Here is a 23,787-nt window from a genome sequence, read left to right as displayed (position 1 = left end):
GGGAAAGCCCATATCTCGGGACCCCCTGACCCAATGTTCACAAAACTTGGGGGGTTCCTTAAGAACACTGGTCTGAAACTCCGCTCAAAGTTTGGGATCTGCACCCCCAAAAATGCGCCCCCTGCAGCCATGGAAAGAGAAAAAGGGGGGAGGCGATATTTCTGCCCCCACTGAACCCATCTTTACAAAACTTGGGTAGTATCTTAAGAATAATTGACTGAAGCTATGCTAAAAGTTTGGGGGCTATATGCCCAAAAAAGCGCCCCCTGCAGCCACATAAATGGAAAAAGGGGGGAGGGAAAAGGGGGAGAGCCCATATCTCGAGACCCCCTGACCCAATGTTTACAAAACTTGGGGGGTATCTTAAGAACACTGGTCTGAAACTCCGCTCAAAGTTTGGGATCTGTACCCCCAAAAATGCACCCCCTACAGCCATGGAAAGAAAAAGGGGGAGCCCATATCTCGGGACCCCCTGACCCAATGTTTACAAAACTTGGGGGGTACCTTAAGAAGCTTCATCTGAAGCTCCAGTGAAAGTTTTGTGTCTGTACCCCAAAAAATACGCCCCCTGCAGCCACAGAAAGGAGTGAATGTGCACAAGCACCCCCCACACACACACACGAGGATTTCGCTCTCTCTCTCTCTCTCCCCCTGGCCGGGCCGCACATCAGCTGATTCCTCCAGCACTCAATCCTGACTGATTGGCCAGAAGAAGACCCAGCTTGCCCACCGATTGGCCGGGGGAGGAGAATGCTGCTTACTGACGGTTATGCTGCTTACTGACGGCCGAATTTGCCGAATTTATTCGCGAACTCCCGAACTCGCTGAATTCGCCCCCCCCCCCGGTTGCCCGCCAGTTTTGAGTTCGGTTCCTCCCGAACTAAAAACCACCGAATCAGGGGAAATTCGGCTGATTTTCAGTTCGGGCCGAACTGAATTGACAGCCCTAAAACACAGTGAACAGTCAATAAGAATACATTATATATCTATAGTCAATGTGGTGTTAATATTACAATACATGCTTTCAAACCAGGCCATCTTAACAGCATTATGGGCCCCTGGGCAAACCTGTGTGCGGGGGGCCCTACGACAACCACTCACAGGAATAAAAAGTAAATGGTCGATAATATTAAACATATATTTATTTTATTGGCACTTCAACAAAACTGGTGTTAAAACATTAAAAACATGCTGTACAGCAGCAACTAATCAACAATTTATGGCAAGTCACTTAACATACACAGATTAGCATAGGGCCCCTATGCTCATGAGGCCCCCGGGCAAGTGCCCATCGGGCCCATGCGTTATGATGGCCCTGTTTCAAATGCACTTTGTGCCCATAACAATTATTGCAAATTTTGTGTAAAATATTGTTGAATTAAGATATACCTTTAATAGCATAATTGGCCGCCGTGCTGTTCTTTTTCTTTCTGCTATCAGCCTCATTCAGCACGAAGTCCCCCCCCCCATTTTTTTTGTAACCTCTGGATGGTGGCTGGAGATCTCCTGGATAAAATGGCCGCTTTGGCAATTGGACTCTATGGCATTGAATTCCCTCCCCAAACCCTGCCCTCCTCAGGCTCTGCCCCAAAAATCTCCAGGTATTTCCCAACCCGGAGCTGACAACCCTATCTCCAGGAGAACTGATCACTATAGTCTGGAGATTAGTTGTAATTCTGCAAGATTCTCTGGCCCCATCTGGAGATTAGAATTCCTAAATGCAATCCTAACAAACCTTTCCTGGAAGTAAACTCCTCTGAATAAACCTGAGTAGCGTTCTAGGTAGACCTTCTCAGGATTGCCCTGTGGGTGATCCACAATCATCCCTCGTTCTGCATTTTTTAAATTTCAAGATATTTATAACCCACAATGCTTAATGCAAGAGGTCTGACAATAATTATAAAGCCATTAAAATAATAAAATATGTAACACTTTCAAGCCCTTCGAGAAGAGCGAAGAACAGGAAGGAACAAGGTTAGGGAAGACGTTTAAGGGCAGTGTTTATTTAAAATATTGATACCGCACCATTTGGCACCTTGCCGTTGAGGCCGCTTCCGAGAAGGGTAAAAATAAATGAAAAGACATTGGCTAAAACTTGAAATGGAGTCAAATGAATTAAAAACCAGAAAAGGGGAGGGGGAGGGGGAGGGGAGGGGGAGGGGAGGGGGAGGAGGAGTTGGTTTTTATATGCCAACTTTCTCTACCACTTAAGGAAGAATCAAACCGGCTTACAATCACCTTCCCTTCCCCTCCCCACTACAGACCTGTGAGGGAGGTGGGGCTGAGAGAGCTCTAAGAGAGCTGAGACTAGCCCAAGGTGACTCCCAGTTGGCTTCATGTGGTGGAGTGGGGAAACCAACCCGGTTCACCATATTAGCGTCCGCCGCTCATGTGGAGGAGTGGGAAATCAAACCCGGTTCTCCAGATTAGCGTCCACTGCTCCAAACCACCGCTCTTAACCACTACACCACACCTGCACGAAACACACAACAGATGGTTTAGAATGCTGCATTTGTGCATGGTGTGTGCCATCAAGTCGCTGCCAGCTTATGGCGACCCTATGAATTAATTACCTCCAAAACATCCTATCATTACCAGCCTTGATTGAGTCAATCCATCTCATGTTGGGTCTTCCTCTTTCCCTGCTCTGTTCGACTTTTCCTAGCATTATTGTCTTTTCCAGTGACTCTTGTCTTCCCATAATGTGACCAAAGTACAATAGCCTCAGTTTAGTCATTTTAGCATCTCGGGAGAGTTCAGGCTTTGATGTGATGTAGAACCCATGATTTGTCTATGCTGCATTTGATGATAACTGATAGCCCCAGGCTAGCCTGTTCTCATCAGATCTCAGAAGCTAAGCAGGGTCAGCCCTGGCAAGTATTTGGATGGGAGACCTCCGAGGAATCCCGGGGTCGTGATGCGGAGGCAAGCAATGGCAAACCCACTCTGAATGTCTCTTTCGTTGAAAACCCTACAGGGTCGCCATAAGTCAGCTGTGTGGCAAACACACACACAAATGCCAGTTCCTTTTTATCTGTGTAAACCACTGTCCTAGGGTGGCCAACTCTGGCTTGGGAAGTTCTTGGAGATTTGGGGAGGGAGGTTGCAGATGGTGGAGTCTGTGGGGGGAGGCAGCTCGGTGGGGATTGGATGTCATAGAGTTCATTCTCCAAAATTGCCATTTCATCTAAGGGAGCTGCCTGGTCTTTGTAGTTGTAATTCCTGGAGAACTCCAAGCCCTGCCTAGAGGTTAGCAACTGTACCTGAGACTTGTTTAGTAATCTCAAGCAGTTATCAACCAATATAATGAAAGCCCTCAGCCTTGTGGGTTCCTGATCTTTGCCTGATCTTTCTGCATCCCTGGGTAAATTGACGTGGGGAAGAAATTCCATAATCTGGAGCCGCAACAGAAAAGACCCTGCTTCTTACACCCACCTAGCTATGCAAGAAAAGATGGGCTGTTTATGCTTGGTAATTAGCAGCGCATTCCAGACTGAAGTGCCCCGCATATTTTTTTGAGTTCACACTGAACCGTCATTCCAGATGTCACTGCGAAAGCTGGTGCATACCTGCTTCGCATTTATTAAGAGCCCCCTTAATGTGACCTTTTTAAAATTTGCTCCGTCCCTGCCTCGAAGCATCCACTCAAGGAAACATGAAGAATCACAGCCACGGGTTAGCTATGCAAATGACTATTGCTAATGGCTATGCAAATAAAGGAACAAAGGAGCAGGTGAGTGGAATTTGTTTGACTTTCTCCTCTTGCATCGGGACCATGAACAGGAATTTTAAAGGTCGGATTTAAAAAAGGAGCTTTGAGCAAGCATCAAAACCGACCCTGCCTAAATGGCCACAGCTAGCTGTACCAATCTACCCAAGAAAATACAGTGGCGGAAACCAACAAGGTGCAAAAAGTCTATCATATAACAAAAGATATCCCAGTGTAGAAGTTCAGACACCTGATGACGGCAGCCCCATATCTGGTGACACTGAAGGTGAACAAGTTTAGAAGGGCTTTCATGTTAGTTAGCCAGATGTGGAGCTTTGCCATCGGCCGTCTTAGAAGGCAGATATAAAAAAAATCCTCTTTCTGAGAGTCTGCCCATGCAATGGTGAAGAAATTGAGACCCGTGAACATGTCTTCTTATACTGCCCTCTCCATCATGAGTCAAGAGCTAAGACTATTCAAGAAATTTTAAGAAATAATATAGGCCTACCTGATAAAATTTGCATCCAACAACTACTGGAGGATAGCAACCCACAAACTTCAAGATGTGTGGCCAAATTTTGTGTTGCAATATATAAGGCCCGAAAGGATGCAATTTACAAATAGATAAAATCTGATTGATAAACATTTTAGAAACTAGCGTATTTGTCTTTTTAGTTATGGGATTTTATTGATATATTTTACTTTGTGCATTCTTTGATTGATACTGTTTTTATTGTAAATTTCTGTCACTTCTGATTAGATCTGTTCTTTTTTTGGTCAAATGACCGTAAAATAAATGATTGATTGATAACCCCGTGATTTCAAACCTTGCCAGAGCTTTTTCTTCAGAAGATATATCAAAAGGAAATAGAGTCACCGCACTGTATTGCCACAGAGCCCCTTTCTCCTTGCAAGCAATACTTTCTACAATCTAGTGAAAATCCAAAGTCACTTCTATTGGTCTTCAGTTTGTCTGAAGCCACTATGGTGTAGTTATTGGGTGTCCAACTGGGATCTGAGAGGCCCGGGTTCAAGTCCCCACTCTGCCATGGAAGCTTGCTGGGTGGCCTTGGGACAGTCACACCCTCTCAGTCTACCCTACCTGACCATCCTGAGCAACTTCAGGAAGGATAGGATAAAATCTACGAAATGAATAAATCTGTGAGTGTGTGAGTATAGTATATATAAATTGTAAACTAAAAATGCAACAAAACACCAGGTTTAACAAAACTGTTAAAAAGATCAATAGGGTTGCCAACCTCCAGGTACTAAAGAACAATAACCAGCACAACGGCTCAATATACAAAAAATAAATACTTATGAACAGTCCTATTGAACATTCGCGCTGGTTATTGTTCTTTAGCTTCTTCTAATTTTCTGCACAGGTTGTTTCTTTTGGATAACCTCCAGGTACTATCTGGAGATCTCCTGCTATTACAACTAACCTCCAGCTGATAGAGATCAGTTCCCCAGGAGAAAATGGCCGCTTTGGCAATTGGACTCTATGGCATTGAAGTCCTTCCCCTCTACTCCCCAAACCCTGCCCTCCTCAAGCTCCGCCCCCAAAACCTCCCACCAATGGCAAAGAGGGACCTGGAAACCCTATCAACAATTATCAACAAAAAAACCGCAAACCTCATTTCTGTTGCAAGTTAAGATGCAACAAATGCTCCCCCCTCCCCACAAAAAAAGAATTAGAGGAATTACCTCATAGGATTGCACAAGAGAGCCATTGCATTTTTTTGGGGTGGGGTGGGTAAATTCCTTTCTTCAGTCGTTGAAGAAGGTCTTTAATGAGAGAGGCATTTCACGATGGGTACGTCTGATAAATCAACCATTCGGTCACATCAAGGTGAACGTTTTGATCCAAACCATTGGGGTGGGGAGGCGGAAGAACCAAGATAACGTGGTAATTCAACTGATTGATCAAATCAATCTTTGTCCCGAAGACGCAATCGGTGGGAATGAAGTGGCTTCTGTATATTTGTCAATTAGAAGGTTCTTTCCCAGGAATGAGTCGACGGGGACTCGATACAGCCGGCTGAAACCCCTTGCGGCCTTCATGGCCAGGCGTCATCTGTGTCGTATGGCCTTGGAGACAGCTGTCAATGATCCTGTCCCAGCACTCCCAAGGAAGTGAGTCAATCTCCCCCGTGCAGGCCACAATGCTATCAATCCCATTGTTCTTCCTTCCTCCATTTTATCCTCACAGTAGTCCCGTGACGTAGATTGGGCGGAGAGACACACTGCCGCCCTAAGCAGAGTGATAGCCTTCCAAGTAGGGTTGCCAACCTCCAGGTAGTAGCTGTTACAACTGATCTCCAGCTGACAGATGCCAGTTCCCCTGGAGAAAATGGCAGCTTGGGCAATTGGACTTGATGGCAGTGAAGTCCCTCCCCTCTCCAAACCCTGCCCTCCTCAGGCTTTGCCCCAAAAATCTCCAGGTATTTCCCAACTTGGAGCTGGCAACCTAATTCTAAACCATTGAAGCCAATTGGTCATCTTCAGGACTAAGCAGAGACTTCAACGTCATTTAGGGTTGCCAATCTCCAGGTGATGCCTGGACATCTTCTGCTATTACAATTGTTCTCCAGACTACAGAGAGCAGTTTCCCTGAAGAAAATGGCTGCTTTGGAGGGTGGACTCTGGGAAGGCTGGGAAGGGGAGGGACCTCAGTGGGGCACCATGCCCTAGAGTCCATCCTCCAAAGCATCCCGTTTTCTCCAGGGGAACTGATCTCTGTAGTCTGGAGATCAGTTGTAATTCTGGGGGATTCCCAGGTCCCACCCCGAGGCTGGCATTCCTAAGCCCACCCAAGTGTTTCCAATAAAATAGGGAATCATGGGACTACAACGTGGTCACGGCTAACGCTTCCTTTTTGCACAACCAAATCGGAATACAATACTTCAGTGCAAGTAAAAATCTAGCATTATCAGCATGAAAGGTTTTTGCTCAACCCCCGCCCCTTTTGCTAGTTTTCTCCTCCCAGGGGCCTTTTTTGTGCATGGGAGAGCAGTAAAATGTGATCTACAAAATAACTGCTTCTGTCTTCTCAGAAGTCTACACTCTGATTTCTCTACATAGGTGGACCATGCCTTAGTTGCGACATATGATAAAATCCTATTTGTGGGTACTCAGAGGTCATTCTCATGGTGTTCAGTGGGGCTATACCATGCTGCCTTCCCTCCTGGATTGCACTATAAATCCCATTAAAAACAATGGAGGTTTCCATCATGTAAATGAGTTGTCCCATTGTTTTCAATGGGATTGTGCCACAATTAATCATAGCTGGATTGGGTGGGGAAGAATGGAGGCACATTCAGCAAGCCACTGAGGGCTCGTAAATTAAGTCCACCAAAGTCACTAGCCAACAAAAACTTCTACTTGCCCGCCGGTTATTTGCACATGCTTGTGTTAGGTGCCTCTGAAATATCAGTGGACGGGATGTCTAAAAAGAGCCAGCTTGAAAATTTCTCGGCTTGGTCACTTGGTGACCTTTCTTCTTCACCCTAGGTGACCAAGAAGGGGCTATCTTCAAACGTATGCTTGGTAACCAAGTGGCGAGGGATCATATGGCAGCCATGCATGTGTGAATAGTCTTATAGTAGGAAAAGAACACCTCTATGCTAAATTAGCACAATCACACACACACACACAAAAATCAGCATAGGAAGCCAAAATATAATGAAATCTGTTTCTAACAGTATTTTACACGTACAACAAAGAAAATTACTATAGTCCTATAATGCACAATTTGCTAAGACACTTTAAAGTCCAAAACAAATCAAAGGATCCACCAATAATTCACTTTTGCAAAAAAGTAACTGGCATCCTGATCCTAGGCACTTTCAGAGGAGGGGCCGTGGCTCAGTGGTCGAGCATCTGCTCGGCACGCAGGAGGTCCCAGCTTCAATCCCCCGCATCTCCAGTTCAAGGGACCGGGCAAGGAGGTGATGGGAAAGACCCCTGCCTGAGTCCCTGGAGAGCCGCTGCTGGTCAGAGCAGACAATACTGACTTCGACGGAGCAAGGGTCTGCTTCAGGAGAAGGCAGCTTCGTTTGTGTTCCTGGGGAGCGAGTCCCCTGGACTTCTATGGGGCTTCCTCCAAAGGAAGCGCCCCCTCCCCCCGCAGAATGGAAGTCTGAAAGGGGGCGGGGAGGAGATCAGCTTCATCATCATCATCATCATCATCATCATCATCATGGCATAAAAATTATTACAATTGTTACAAAAAGGGATCATAAAACATAAAATCAGTGAAACAAAACAAAGAACCCTATAATCAAATATTAGAGCTTGCAAGTTTTTGCGCTTGAGATCAGCTTCTTCTTCTTCATCATCATCATTATCAACAACAACAACCTTTAATGGCATAAAAATTATTACAATTGTTACAAAAAGGGGTCATAAAACATCAAATCAGTGAAACAAAACAAAGAACCCTATAATCAAATATCAGAGCTTGCAAGTTTTTGCACTTGAGATCAGCTTCTTCATCATCATCATCATCAACAACAACTTTTAATGGCATAAAAATTATTACAATTGTTACAAAAAGGGATCATAAAACATCAAATCAGTGAAACAAAACAAAGAACCATATAATCAAATATCAGAGCTTGCAAGTTTTTGCGCTTGAGGTCAGCTTCTTCTTCTTCATCATCATCATCATCAACCATTAATGGCATAAAAATTATTACAATTGTTACAAACAGGGATCATAAAGCATCAAATCAGTGAAACAAAACAAAGAACCCTATAATCAAATATCAGAGCTTGCAAGTTTTTGCGCTTGAGATCAGCTTCTTCTTCATCATCATCATCATCAACCATTAATGGCATAAAAATTATTACAATTGTTACAAACAGGGATCATAAAGCATCAAATCAGTGAAACAAAACAAAGAACCCTATAATCAAATATCAGAGCTTGCAAGTTTTTGCGCTTGAGATCAGCTTCATCATCATCATCATCATCATCAACCATTAATGGCATAAAAATGATTACAATTGTTACAAAAAGGGATCATCAAACATCAAATCAGTGAAACAAAACAAAGAACCCTATAATCAAATATCAGAGCTTGCAAGTTTTTGCACTTGAGATCAGCTTCTTCATCATCATCATCAACAACAACAACTTTTAATGGCATAAAAATTATTACAATTGTTACAAAAAGGGATCATAAAACATCAAATCAGTGAAACAAAACAAAGAACCATATAATCAAATATCAGAGCTTGCAAGTTTTTGCGCTTGAGGTCAGCTTCTTCTTCTTCATCATCATCATCATCAACCATTAATGGCATAAAAATTATTACAATTGTTACAAACAGGGATCATAAAGCATCAAATCAGTGAAACAAAACAAAGAACCCTATAATCAAATATCAGAGCTTGCAAGTTTTTGCGCTTGAGATCAGCTTCTTCTTCATCATCATCATCATCAACCATTAATGGCATAAAAATTATTACAATTGTTACAAACAGGGATCATAAAGCATCAAATCAGTGAAACAAAACAAAGAACCCTATAATCAAATATCAGAGCTTGCAAGTTTTTGCGCTTGAGATCAGCTTCTTCTTCATCATCATCATCATCAACCATTAATGGCATAAAAATTATTACAATTGTTACAAACAGGGATCATAAAGCATCAAATCAGTGAAACAAAACAAAGAACCCTATAATCAAATATCAGAGCTTGCAAGTTTTTGCGCTTGAGATCAGCTTCATCATCATCATCATCATCATCAACCATTAATGGCATAAAAATGATTACAATTGTTACAAAAAGGGATCATCAAACATCAAATCAGTGAAACAAAACAAAGAACCCTATAATCAAATATCAGAGCTTGCAAGTTTTTGCGCTTGAGATCAGCGTCTGGCCCTGGGCGCATGAACGCATCATGCTCCGCGGGCTGCCTCCGCCGGGGGTGGGGTGGGGTGGGGTGGGGGAGCGCTTCTCCCGGGCAGGGCGACCCCCGCCCGCGGGGTCCCTGCCAGGCTCCTTCCCCCGGCTCGCTCCTCCCCCTGCCCTGCCCTCCCCTTTCCCGCAGCCTGGCCGGAGCCCCCCGCGCAGTCGGCCGGCCGGCAGAGCGCCTGGCGAGCGGCGCGGGGGTCCAGGCAGCATGCAGAGGGCGGCGGCGGCGGCGTCGGGGGGCCGGCAGAAGGAGCGCCTCTACAAGCTGCTGGTCATCGGCGACCTGGGCGTGGGCAAGACCAGCATCATCAAGCGCTACGTCCACCAGAACTTCTCGCCCCACTACCGGGCCACCATCGGCGTGGACTTCGCCCTCAAGGTCCTCCCCTGGGACCCGGAGACCGTGGTCCGCCTCCAGCTCTGGGACATCGCCGGTAAGGGGCGGAGGGGGGGTGGGGGTCGCTGCCCAGAGATTGGGGGGGGGTCGAGCTTGGGGGGAGGAGGAGGAGGAAGAAGAAGAGTTGTTGTTTTTTATGTGCCGACTTTCTCTATCACTTAAGGGAGAATCAAACCGGCTTACAATCCCCTTCCCACAACAGACACCCTGTGAGGTGGGTGGGGCTGAGAGAGTGTGACTAGCCCAAGATCACCCAGCTGGCTTCCTATGGAAAAAGAACAAGAAGAAGAGTGGGTTTTTTATATGCTGACTTTCTCTGCCACTTAAGGGAGAATCAAACCGGCTTACCGTCGCTTTCCCTCCCCCCCCCAACAGAAACCCTGTGAGGTATTTGGGGCTGAGAGAGTGTGACTAGCCCAAGATCACCCAGCTGGATTCATATGGAAGAAGAACAACAAGAAGAGTTGGTTTTTTATATGCTGACTTTCTCTACCATAAAGGGAGAATTAAACCGGCTTACAATCCCCTCCCCCTCCCCACAACAGACCCTGTGAGGTGGGTGGGGCTGAGAGAGTGTGACTAGCCCAAGATCACCCAGCTGGCTTCCTATGGAAGAAGAACAAGAGTTGGTTTTTTATATGCTGACTTTCTCTGCCACTTAAGGGAGAATCAAACCGGCTTACGATCACTTCCCCCCCCCCCAACAGAAACCCTGTGAGGTATTTGGGGCTGAGAGAGTGTGACTAGCCCATGATCACCCAGCTGGGTTCATATGGAAGAAGAAGAGTTGGTTTTTTATATGCTGACTTTCTCTACCACTAAAGGGAGAATTAAACCGGCTTACAATCCCCTTCCCCTCCCCCTCCCCACAACAGACATCCTGTGAGGCGGGTGGGGCTGAGAGAGTGTGACTAGCCAAAGATCACCCAGCTGGCTTCATATGGAAGAAGAACAAGAAGAGTTGGTTTTTTATAAGCTGACTTTCTCCACCACTTAAGGGAGAATCAAGCCAGCTTACGGTTGCTTTCCCTCCCCACCCAACAGAAACCCTGTGAGGTAGGTGCGGCTGAGAGTGTGTGACTAGCCCAAGATCACCCAGCTGGCTTCATGTGGAAGAAGAAGAGTTGGTTTTTTATATGCCGACTTTCTTTAAGAGAGAATCCAACTGGTTTACGATCACCTTCCCTTCCCCTCCCCACAACAGACACCCTGTGAGGTGGATGAGGCTGAGAGAGCTGTGACTAGCCCTAGGTCACCCAGCTGGCTTCATGTTCACCAGATTAGCCTCCGCTGCTCATCACCTTCCTTCCCCTGAAATTATAACTTAGTAAAGAGGGGCTGAGGTATATTTGAGCTTACTAGGAACTAGAATAGCAATATAAAGATAATAAACTCAATGGATATATGATATAGCTTAATACGGAATGGTAAATTGAGATTATAAACTAAATTAAGGTAAAAAGAAATGGTAGAAGTGACCAATATTACTTTTAAAAATCTAAGATTAAGCAGTGTATTGTTAAACAGATGAACAGGCTTTTGCTTTTTTTTTCTTTGTTGTAAGTTTGAATCGATAAATTCAAAACAAATCCCCTGGAAGTTTGACTTGTATGTATGGGAATGATTGAATTTTTTAAGTGTGTGCTTTTCTTTGTTGACATTTTCAACAAAATACTTTAAAAAAATCACCTTCCCTTCCCCTTCCCACAACAGACACTCTGTGAGGTAGGTGGGGCTGAGAGAGCTGTGACTAGCCCCAAGGTCACCCAGCTGGCTTCGTGCATAGGAGCGGGGAAGCAAATCCAGTTCACTAGATTAGCCTCCGCTGCGCAAGTGGAGGAGTGGGGAATTGAACCTGGTTCTCCAGATTAGAGGCCACCGCTCTTAACCATTACACCACGCTGGCTGGAAGATGAGATGCAAATAAAGATTTTGGAGATGAGAAGGGCATGCACATTGTTACATGATTGTTATATGAGTGTCTAAGTCTAAAAGTAAATAAATGGCACATAAAATAAATGAAATTAATTATTATCAGTAATATTATTTATGATATTAGCATCTGAATCGGTATACCTAGAGAAACCTTCTTCTGAATGGAGATACAGATCTATCTGTCTGTCTGTCTGTCTATCTATCTATCCCAGCATGGTATGATGGTTAAGGTGTTGGACTAGGATCTGGGAAACCCAGGTTCAAATCCCCACTCATACCATAAAAGATTGCTAGGTGACCTTGGGCCAGTCACACACTCTCAGCCTCGACCCTGGCAAATATTTTGGATGGGAGACCTCCAAGGAATCCCAGGGGGTGTGACACGAAAACAAGCAATGGCAAACCACCCCTGAATGTCTCTTGCCTTGAAAACCCTACCGGTTTTGCTGTGACAAAAAAAAACAAAAAAAAAACCCTATCTGTCTCCTGTCCTTGGTCCAAGGAGTTGACGGGCTTACAATGTTCCCCCTCTTCCATTTTGTCCTCACAACAGCTCTGCCAGGTAGGTGAGACATGGAGTGACAAGGAGAGAGGCCGGCTTGGTGGGGATTTGAATCTGGGTCTTCCAGATCCTAGTTTGGCATTCTAACCTCTAGACCGTGGTGGCTCTCACTGTGTTTGATAGAACCATCTCCATTATCTTCTAAACTTTGGGTGGGATCGAGGCATAGGTAGACAATCCACATGCCCTTGGCTGTTGTCTTGTAATCACCAAAGTCCTATCAGACAAGCCAGGAGGCGAATGGTTGTGTTGAGGCGATAGCTAAGGAGGTGTGGGTCTCCTCAGAGTTAATCATTTTCAAATGTCAGATGCTCTCGCTGGCCTTCCTTCGGCGAGTTTACAAGTTTGTTCAGTGTGTGTTTGCAAATGTGGAGGATGCTCCGTGCATCTGACAAAAACCGGCTCGAGCCCCTTCTTTGTTTCTTGATTGCATTTCGATTCTGCCCTTCCTCCAAAGAGCTTGGGGCACAACAACCTTGAGAGGTTGGCTCGGCTCCAAAAACAATGCGTCAAAACGTCCTGGGAGCTTTTGTGGCGGGAGGAGGATTTGAACCCAGTTCTCCCCAGGCCTGCTCCAGGGTGCAAATCACTCCGTTACACTGGCTGTCAGTGGCTGCAATCCTTTGTACACTTACTAAGGAGTAAGTCTCATTGAACTCAGTGAAATGTACATCTGAGTAAAGATGCATAGGATCAGGCGGCACATTAGTTTAAGGTATCCCAAGACTCTTTCTGCTGTTATTGCAGTAGGAGAGTTACAGTTAAATGGGATTTACTCCCCTGAAAATTTGCCTGGTGATAGGCATTGTGAACAAACTCTTAAAAGTTCTGTTGGTGGAGCTCAATGAGATTTAAAAGGGCTCAGCTTTGGCTTGCCCGGACCCTTTTATTTTCTAAAACATTCATGAAAACAGGCCAAAGTGAAGTTCTTCCTTTGGATTCAGCAGAAGAGATTTAAGAACGGACTCTCTGCCTAATCTATGGGGTTTTCAAACTCCCCAAGCTTCGTCCACAAGTGTGAAAAGGTTTGTTTTTTTAATTGTTGCAACTTCAGAACAGTTCTCGGAGAGTTATTTTGTTAGATGCACAAAAGGGGTAAGATTGGTATGAAACTATTCAGAGAACTAAGAAAGAAAATAGCACCTTTAAGTTGAGCGCATGGAGAAATCTCTTCCATTGAAATATGTGTTTTATTTTGGTAGTCTCCCTGGGACAGAGATCTTGTCTTTGTGACTCTGGAAAGTATAGTAACACCATGTAAATATAAATCGCAACACAGTGTCCCCTCATCTCAGGAAATTTCAGGAAAGTTTCTCCACTGCCCATTAAAATAGGCCTCTAAAGGTTATTTGTTAAAAAAGGAAGCAAAGGAGATAATTGTATTGTTTGCTATTTTAAAAGGCAGCACCACAAAACAACACACAAACATACAGAAATGCAAAGCATCCTTTTGCCAAAGAAAACTTTGGGTCAGTCATATAAATCGTGGTTTATCATGATGTGGAAATTGGCCGTGTATTTTTTAGGAGATGGGAATTGGCTGTGGGTTCCTCTCAAGTGAACGTTCAGTGGCAAATCTGGCTGACTAGCGCATAATATATAAAAAGGCCTTGTGGTTTAGCCCAAAGAATTCTTTATGTATTAGGGATAAATAAAAATGTCACACAGTGATGTAATTTTAAAGAAAATCTTTATAAATATACTAACATTGCTAAAAACAGCTCTAGCTTTTTCTACACGTTGGCCATTGATGCTGTTTCCTTGTGGTCTCCCCACCGACTACTTGATTATGCTTGCATTTTCCGACTGTCAGGGGTTGCCTCGGTCTCCCCGTGCACTTCCATGCATTTTGCCCGCGTTTTCTGGATTCGTGTTTAGCCAGCATCCAGAAAACGGGGAAACACTGTTGGAAAATGCAAGCATAATCAAAGCAAAGCCCCAGAGTACTCAGCGGGGTGACCGCGGGGAAACAGCCATGCATAAATGGCCGTTGTTTCTTGTCCCTCCCCTCTCCTGCATCTGTTTGGATAATTACACCCCAATTTTCTCTCCTGTGGGTTACCCAATCAGCTTGCAGCGTTGTTAGTTTGATTTATATCACACCCCTCCTCCATTTTGTCCCCACAACAACCCTGTGGGGTAGGTTGGACTAAGAGTGATTATTTCCAAAAATCTTCATTGTCGCTATGGTGCTAATTTCTAAACCTTATAAAAATAGCAATTTTCTCTAGAGTTACATTAAAAAACACACAAGAAGACCAGGGAAATAGAATTCCTAACATACTTTTGGATTTAAGGGATTTTCAATGCTTATGCTGTGTGTTTGGCAAAGGTTGAGCAGAAACAATGTTAGAAATGAATTAAACAAAATAAACCAGTGTATTGTACAGCGCACTTAAGATACAAATTAAAATAATGGGCCTTGAATTTAGCGTCTCAGCTGAAACCACTGGACTCAATGCACGTTATATAATACAAATGAATGGGCCGAAACACGTTTCGTCTAGTTTACTGTGATTGTGGTCTTATTTGTAGGTCATCAATTTGTGGATATTCAGTTGTATTATATAATGTACACTGAAGAGTACTTAGTGTGGTGCTTTCAGCCAAGAGGCTAAATTCCTTTCCCTAGATTTAACATCCCTTGGCTATTCATCTGCCATTTCACACTTAAAAAAAGGGGGAAATGAAGATTAATTTGTTTCTTGACGCTATAAAGAGAAAAGTCGCCACATCTCTCACTAGGGTTGCCAGCTTCAGGTCGGGAAATACCTGGATATTTTTGGGGCGGAGTCTGAGGAGGGCAAGGTTTGGGGAGTTGGAGTTCACCTGGAGAAAATGGTCTCTTTGGAAGGTGGACTCTATGACATTATACCCCATTGAAGGCCCTCCCCAAACCCTGCTCTTCTAAAGATCACCCCCCCTCGCCACCCCAATTCGCCATGTCTTTCCCAACCTGGATCTGGCAACCCTAGTTATGTGAAAGTGTGGGGCAGTCACTTTCATTCATACTATGATAGTGTTGTTTTTTTTTATCGGACCTTTGCAATAAGCATGATTAATTGTTGTTGAGAAGAACTATAGCAAAATGTAGCCGTCTGAGTAGATTAGAAGAAAAGCATTATGAAAGCGTTCTAAAAAGGGGATGGGCCAGTATCCAAAGGGAAAGCGCCTTGCTTTTACAAACCTTTTGACGTGGGCATGAAAATGTTCCAGAGTAAATCATGCGCTGTAGGATCATATGATGTAGCTTTCAGGCTGACCGCTGGAAGATTTGGAAGTAATTTTTTTTAAAAAGCTGTGGATTTTAATGAGCCGCACAATCTCTGAGTTATTCTACAGGGCAGGGAGAATTTCAGAACTGTATTGGCATGATCAGAATCTTCTAAAACGTAAGGGGATATGCTCAGTTCCAAGTAGGTCGATCAACTTTTCAGAAGGTCTTCTGGCTAAGTGTGTGAGGGGTCACGTTCAGACGTTACTCTTTTGTGCATACAGGCACGATACCCATCTCTCTTGGTAAGCACTCACCTTGAGGGGGGGAAAACAATTAAAAAGCAAAAGAAAATTGCCCCGTCTGTTTTAAAATGAAAAAAAAAAAGGCCTGTTCCTATGGGAGGGGAACGTCTCTCTTGTCAATGGGATGTGTGTGTGTGTGTTAAGTGCCGTCAAGTCACTTTCCCCACTCCTACACATAAAGCTAGCTGGGTGACCTTGGGGTAGTCACAGCTCTCTCAGCCCCACCTACCTCACAAGGCGTCTGTTGTGGGGTAGAGAAGGGAAGGTGATTGTAGGCCGGTTTGAGTCTTTCTTAAGTGGTAGAGAAAGTCAGCATATAAAAACCAACTCTTCCTCTTCTTCTTCTGTAGAATGCTTTCTCTCTATATATACTTTTTGACTTTGATCTTGTTAAGGTATGGAACCGTTCCTTTTTCCCCAAAGAGCATTTGGATGGGATTGATAGTTTAGGGCCCTTTTCTGTTTTAGACTTTCTTTGCTGTACTTGGATCTTTTATGTTCAGATAATGGAGGGTTTTTTTAAAGCACTTAGCTTCTTCATTGTGGTTTAGATATTATCTGCTGTTTTATCTCCTGCGTTTTAACTCTTTCTTGATTGCTTTGGTGAGAGGGGGGAAAAACCTTTGTTTCAGAGCTAGGCAGAAAGGGGGATGGAGACAGACGGCCTTTTTACCAAGAGCAACGAGAGCCAGCGTGGTGTAGTGGTTAAGGTGTCAGACTATGGTCTGGGACAGGGGTCGCCAAACTCATTAGTCAAGAGAGCCAAATATCAACAGTACAATGATTGAGATTTCTTTTGAGAGCCAAATTTTTTAAACTCAAACTATATAGGTAGGTACACTGTTTATTAACTTAATAAACTTTAATTAAAATTTAGCAGAAGTGGAAACCAGTAGAGCACCTACTGCACAGTGGGGTGGTGAATGGCTGTGGGGAGAGTGTAACCCCCCCCGGTTCCTTTTGAAAGAGGCACAAAGTAGCAGGAAGAGGGGAAACCTGTAGTAATAGGCCAGGGGAGGGCTAACAATTGCCAGACAAAAAGGCCCACTGTTTTCTCCCCACCACCACCATCACCCAGCGAGGGTCCAGATGTCCAGGGATCCCAGGCACAGAGGAAGAGGCCAGCAGGTCCCCGGTCTATGTGTGTTCCATGCAAACAAACAAGGGAGAGATGCACAGTCCATCCTTCCTTCCCCCCACCACGGACATGCCAGTTCCCTCCTGGCCAGAGGGAGGGGCAGGTGCTCACCCCCCCCCCACCATCCCCACCATTCTGGGACCGCCGGGCTCCAGATTCAGGGCAGGCAGGCGGGTGCCCGGGCAAGGTGGCTTGGCTGGAGGAGCCCCCCCCCCCCAACTGGGGGGCAGGCAGGCAGGGCCGCGCACCCAGGCGGCTTCCACGGGGGGGGAGAAAGGAGAGTCCCCCAACTGCCCCTCCCTCCCTCCCTTGAGGCCACAGCGCCAGCCCCCTCCCCCCTCCCAGGGGCGGCCTGAGCACGGCCTTGGGCCCGCTCTGGAGCCCTGGGGGCGAGAGCGGCCGTACCAAAAGAGAGGCCCGCGCAGCAGGGAGGGGGGAGGTGGCGGCCGCCGGGGCAGCTCACTCTCTGCCTCCCCCTCCCTTCCGGGCTGCGGGCGGCCTCAAGCAAGAAAGGCGCTGCACGGGGCTTCCTCGTCCGGGCGAAGCACGTCCAAAGCAATGAGATATTTCTCTCGAGCCTTTCTGAAGAGGGACTCGAGGAGCCAACAGCAGAAGCCAAGAGGCAGCGGGTGGGCTTACCGTGCAAATATCGAAACGGCGGCTGCTCCCTCCGCTGCTTAAGAAGCCCCCAATCCCCACAGCAGGCCAGCCAGCAGCAGCAGCACGTGGATGCTCCTTTGTAATTCGAGTGCCTCCTGCACAGACTTCTCCCCACAGCAGGCCCGCCAGCAGTAGCGGCACGTGGTCGCTCCTACGTAATCCAAGCGCCTCCGGCGCAGACTCTCTCCCGCCCCCCGCCCCTTTCGCTACTCAGCCGGGCCCGGACATGGAAAGAGCCGCACTCAAGGGTTCAAAGAGCCGCATTCGGCTCAGGAGCCGCACTTTTGCGACCCCTGGTCTGGGAAACCCAGGTTTGAATCCCCACTCCGCCATGGAAATTTGTTGGGTGACCTTGGGCCAGTCACACACTCTCAGCCTCAACCCTGGCAAGTATTTGGATGGGAGCCCTCCAAGGAATACCAAGGGCATGACGCGGAGGCAGCCAGTGGCAAACCATCTCTGATTTTCTCCTGATCGATATGGCAGCTATTTCCAAAAGTTACCAATAACTGGTCATTGAAAAAAAACTGGTCGGTGCTAGAGTAGTCTTTGATCTACGTTGGAAAGGACAGCCTTTCCTTATAAAGCATAAATAGTTAATGAAATTACGGAATCTGTCAACTGCTTATTTAAAATTCAATATGACAGAATTGACCGGGATTTAATCCACATTTGATAGGCTATATCGGGAATGAATTATTTATTTCTCCTGGCAGTTTCCTTGAGGGATGTGTGATTATGCGAGTTCTGTAACGTGAAGTTAATCGGTATAAATAAGATGTGGCATTGTTGGTTCTGTTTTTTTCCTGTAATATTTATCCTTGTTAATATTTGATATCCTTTCTAATTAAAGAAAGGAAAGGGAGAGAGCCAGATGGTGTATCTGAAGCAACAGAAAAATAAAGGATACCTGCCAACCAGTACTTTCCTTGGAAACCGGCAAACTTTTCAGAAAGTGGGTTGGGTCACTGGTTTCCTTAATTCAAATAAAAAGTTTTTCCAGGGCTTCAGTTATAGGCAGCCACTAGACGTTCAGGAGGACTGGTAAGCACTTTAAGTTTTCCCTTAGTCAGTTCATTGTTCCTTCCCCCCTTCAGACTTCCCTTCTTCTTAAGAAGTGCATGGAGGGAAGTATTCCATTTGGCTCTGCCTCTTGCAGCGGCCATTTTGGATTGGCTCCACCTCCTGAGGCAGCCATTTTGGGGTGGTGCTCACCACCCATCTTTCCAAATTTCAAAGGTGTCCGCAGACTGAGGAAGGTTGGGGACCTCTGGAAGGTGGTAGTGTCACCCATCTGTAGCCCCCACGATCAATATAAGCTATGGGCGTCACAACAGTAGAGGACGTTTTCTGTGAGCCCATACTCTCTCACCTACATGCTCATAACAGATTCATGGAGGATGAGGGTTGCCAACAACCTGGAGAATGTCCTGCCTCTTTAATAGAGGCTTAATGTATGGAACTGCTTTCATGGCATGTAAGTAACATCACCTGATAAATAACATCCCATCAAGTTTTAGTTAAAGGAGCAAGGGCACTTTGTTCTACAGACTGTTGGCAACCCTAGGGTGGATTGCTCTCCCAGTGGCTCCTAGCCATGGTGAATAAAGGGAACCTCCATATTCAGAGGCAGCAAACCTCTGAATAGCAGTGCTAGGAGGCAACATCAAAAGGAAGGCTGTGGCCTCTATGTAGGGCTGCCAGCCTTCAGGTGGTGGCTGGAGATCTCTTGCTATTACAAGTGATCCCCAGTTGATAGAGATCAGTTCTATCTCCAGGCGATAGAAATCACCTGCTATTACAACTGATCTTCGGGCTATAGAAAATGGCTGCTTTGGCAATTGGACTTAGGGTTGCCAGGTCCCTCTTCACCACCAACGGGAGGTTTTGGGGGCGGAGCCTGAGGAGGGCGGGGTTTGAATGCCATAGAGTCCAATTGCCCAAGTGGCCATTTTCTCCAGGTGAACTGATCTCTGTTGGCTGGAAATCAGTTGCAATAGCAGGAGATCTCCAGCTGTTACCTAGAAGTGAAAGATTAAACCTCGTGCTAATATAACAGAGTTGAAGGAAAATAGCAAGCACTGGTGGCTACTGGAAGCATCAATAATTACTTTTTATCCAAAATAATTCAGTCATATAAACCAAACAATATACAGTAGAACAGAAAGCAAAAAAGTCCCGTGATAAGTGTAAGTTCCCCCCGGGTAAGCTCTTGCGATCCGTTCAACTGAGGCAGCATTAGTGGCGCGAAGAGCCGCAGATAGGATAGGTTCTGCAGGCAAAAGTAGTTGCAAATCGATGCAGGCTGTATATAGCCGATGAGTTCCAAGCCGAGACTTGGTCAAAAGTAGAATACAACAAAAAAATTGGGCTGAATTGCCCTTTCTTTGGGAAAATTTCCTTTCAAATATTTTGATGGCCCAAGATAGGATTCCGGTATGTTCCTATTTCGTCATTGCTTTATCCATCGGGCCTATGACGGCATGAGAAAACAATATTTAACTCTGCATAAGAAAGAATAATACAAGGTACGAGACTTAAATATGCTCTAGAAACATAAAAAATACTAATGTTCTAACATTAATATTACAGAGGAGTAATATAGCAATATAGCACATTTAAGCAATGCTTTCTGTACCTATTGATAAGAACGCTACAAGCCTTCCCCATGACAGATGTGATATTATTCACTGGCATTGGGTATGTATGTGTTGAGACTCCTCTGTAATATTAATGTTAGAATATTAGTATTTTTTATGTTTCTAGAGCATATTTAAGTCTCTTACCTTGTATTATTCTTCCTTATGCAGAGTTAAATATTGTTTTCTCATGCTGTCATAAGCCCGATGGATAAAGCAATGACGAAATAGGAACATACCGGAATCCTATCTCGGGCTATCAAAATAATTGAAAGGAAATTTTCCCAAAGAAAGGGCAATTCAGCCCCATTTTTTCGTTGTATTCTACTTTTGACCAAGTCTCGGCTTGGAACTCATCGGCCTGCATCGATTTGCAACTACGTTTGCCTGCGGAACCTATCCTATGTGCGGCTGTTCACGCTGCTAGTGCTGCCTCAGTTGAACGGATCGGGAGAGCTTACCCGGGGAAACTTACACTTATCACGGGACTTTTTTGCTTTCTATTCTACTGTATATTGTTTGGTTTATATGACTGAATTATTTTGGATAAAAAGTAATTATTGATGCTTCCAGTAGCCATCAGTGCTTGCTATTTTCCTTCAACTCGTTACCTGGAAGTTGGCAACCCTAATTGGACTCTATGGCATTGAAGTCCCTCCCCTCTCCAAACCCTCCCCTCCTTAGACTCCACCCCCAAAATCTCCAGGTATTTCCCAACCCCGAGTTGGCAACCCTACCTCTATGCACTAGTTGTTGGCCTCGCAGGGCAACTGGTTGGGCATTGTGCAAAACAGGATGCTGGACTACTTGGACTACTGGTCTGATCCCGTGGGATGCTTCGTATGTCCAAAATCATTTGGGTTTGGGGGAAATGGAGCAACGTCGTAATTCCTCTCACGGTTCCTTCATGATGTTCAGTGGTCAAATATATTCCAGAAATGCAAAGCTGAATGGTTTAAAAACCTCTGAGATATAATATCGGAAAAGGAAAAGTTGGATCAGTTGGTAGGAAGAACCCCTGGGAAAAATTCAAACTCATTTTGGTTCTAAGCAAAGATGCAATGCCTCCCGTGATGAATTTTGGACAGTTCTTCCCCCAGGCTGTGCTGAAACTTAAGGTTGTTTTTATTTTCAGTGGAGGTACACTGACATACAGGGCAATCTTCTCATCAAGGAAATGATTGAATAGCACATGATGTGGCCACTCATCTGATTATTCCATTGAGACGGATCATACGGCATCGTTACAGGAAACTGTCCATAAAGGCTGAGGGTGTTTTTTTTTTTAATGACCTTCAGTTCTTTCCCACCCCCCCCCAAGTACATATTTGCATTTGTCTTCATCAATGGATTGCAATGTTATATATATATAGAATCTAAGACAGAAGTTTGATTTTGAAGCTTGTGTATCATGTGGATGGAGTTGACCCTCTGTTAAATTGAGTGTCAGCCGGTTAAACAAAAGCTTAGTGTTACAAATTGGTGGTATTGTCAGTGTAAGAGGACTCCTTGTGCTACAATTGTGTACTTTTGGCCCACGGTGAATTTGAAAGTCCAAGAAGGGAGTAGGGGAATGAGTGGAGATCCGAGGGGCGGTTGATGGATCTTAGATACCCAAAACTCTTCCAGTCCAATATTCCATCAGCCGGGTCTACTGTTTAGGTTCTGAAATTGAACTATAGTATGTGCCTTCCTGCAAGGCAGTGGGGGAAATTACACTTCCTTAAGCCTTCTATCATAGAAACATAGAGCTGGAAGGGAGTTTAAGGGTCATCTAGTTCAACCCCAGCACAACGCAGGAAATTCAAAAAGACCTTTTCCCCCCACAATCCTCCAGTGACTCTGCTCTATGCCCAGAGGAAGGCAAAAAAAAAAAAAACCGTCCAGGATCCCTGGCCAATCTGGCCTGGAGGAAAATTGCTTCCTGACCCCAAAGTGGCGATCGGCATTCCTCTGGGCACGAGAGCCAAGGACTGACTCGTCCCTTCCTGCCCTCCTTCTCATGATCTGCCTAAGTTCACAGAATCAGCATTGCTGTCAGATGGTCATCTAACCTTTGCTTCTTCTTTCTTTTTTTTTGCCGTCAAGTCACAGCTGACTTATGGCGACCCGTAGGGTTTTCAAGGCAAGCGATGTTAAGAGGTGGTTTGCCATTGCCCGCTTCCACGTCACGCCCCCTGGTATTCCCTGGAGGTCTCCTGTCCAAATACTTGCCAGATATGAGGCTGAGAGGGTGTGACTGGCCAAAGGTCACCCAGCAAGTTTCCACAGCAGAGTAGGGATTCGAACCTGGGTTTCCCAGATCCTAGTCTGACACCTGAACCACTACACCACACTGGCTCTCTGCTTAAAAACCTCCCAAGGAGGAGAATCGGGTTCCTTAGTGAGGAGATCATTAAAGCATCCACTAGTTCAGATGACTGTTGGATGTGTTGGTTTATTTACACATTTATAACATTTATAATCTGCTTTTCTCCCAGTTGGGGACTCAGAACGGCTTAGAACATTCTTGTCGTAAAGGTAGTCTCTTGTTCAAGCACTGGGTCATTATTGACGTATGGGGTGACTGTGGTTACGGGGTGGTTTGCCATTGCCTTCCCCAGTCATCTATACTTTACCACCAGCAAGCTGGGTACTCATTTTATTGACCTCGGAAGGACGGAAGGCTGAGTCAACCTCAAACCGGCTACCTGAAACCGACTTCTGTCGGGATCGAACTCAGGTCGTGAGCAGAGCTTTTTGACTGCAGTACTGCAGCTTACCAGTCTGCGCCATGGGGCTCTTGTCCTCTTCTCCATTTTATCGTCACAACCACAACCCTGTGAGTTAGGTTAAGCTGAGGGAGTGTGACTGGACCAAGGTCACCCAACTAGCTTCTAAGGCAATGTTGGGGGTTCAAACCTGGGTGTCCCAGATCCTTCCAGTTGACTGGGATTATACACCAAGCTCTCAGTGAGCAATGTCTGATCCAGGCCCTTTATGCAAGATCAATTTTTATGCTCGCTCAAAGCTCTTTTTAAAAATGCGACCTTTAAAATGCCTATTTATGATCCCGACGCAAAAGGAGAAATTCTCCCACTCGCCTGCTCCTTCGTTCCTTCCATTAGCAACCGCCGTTTGCATAGCTAACGCACGGCTGTGATTTTGCATGCTTCCTTGAGGGGATTCTTCAAGGCGGGGGTGGAGCAAACACAAAAGGTCACGTTAAAGGGGCTCTTAAGAAATGCGAAGCAGGTATGCGCCAGCTTCGCAGTCACCTCCTCAATGATGGTTCAGCAAGGGAAAAAAAATGCGGGGCAC

At 45.4% G+C, this 23,787-nt stretch overlaps 1 protein-coding gene across 1 annotated transcript in view; it reads left to right on the top strand.

The window, feature by feature from the left end:
* RAB38 (RAB38, member RAS oncogene family) overlaps positions 1-23,787 on the top strand; it is a 41,323-nt gene that overhangs the window by 5,601 nt on the left and 11,935 nt on the right. The window contains exon 2 of the mRNA XM_056858849.1: positions 9,774-10,071. Within this exon, the coding sequence (XP_056714827.1) occupies positions 9,774-10,071 (298 nt within the window). The remainder of the gene's footprint in view (positions 1-9,773; positions 10,072-23,787) is intronic.

Source organism: Euleptes europaea, chromosome 12 (assembly GCF_029931775.1).
Source record: "Euleptes europaea isolate rEulEur1 chromosome 12, rEulEur1.hap1, whole genome shotgun sequence".
Lineage (NCBI taxonomy): Eukaryota > Metazoa > Chordata > Lepidosauria > Squamata > Sphaerodactylidae > Euleptes > Euleptes europaea.
The sequence above is the reverse complement of the archived record's forward strand: the minus strand, read 5'-3'. Positions and strand labels throughout refer to the sequence as shown.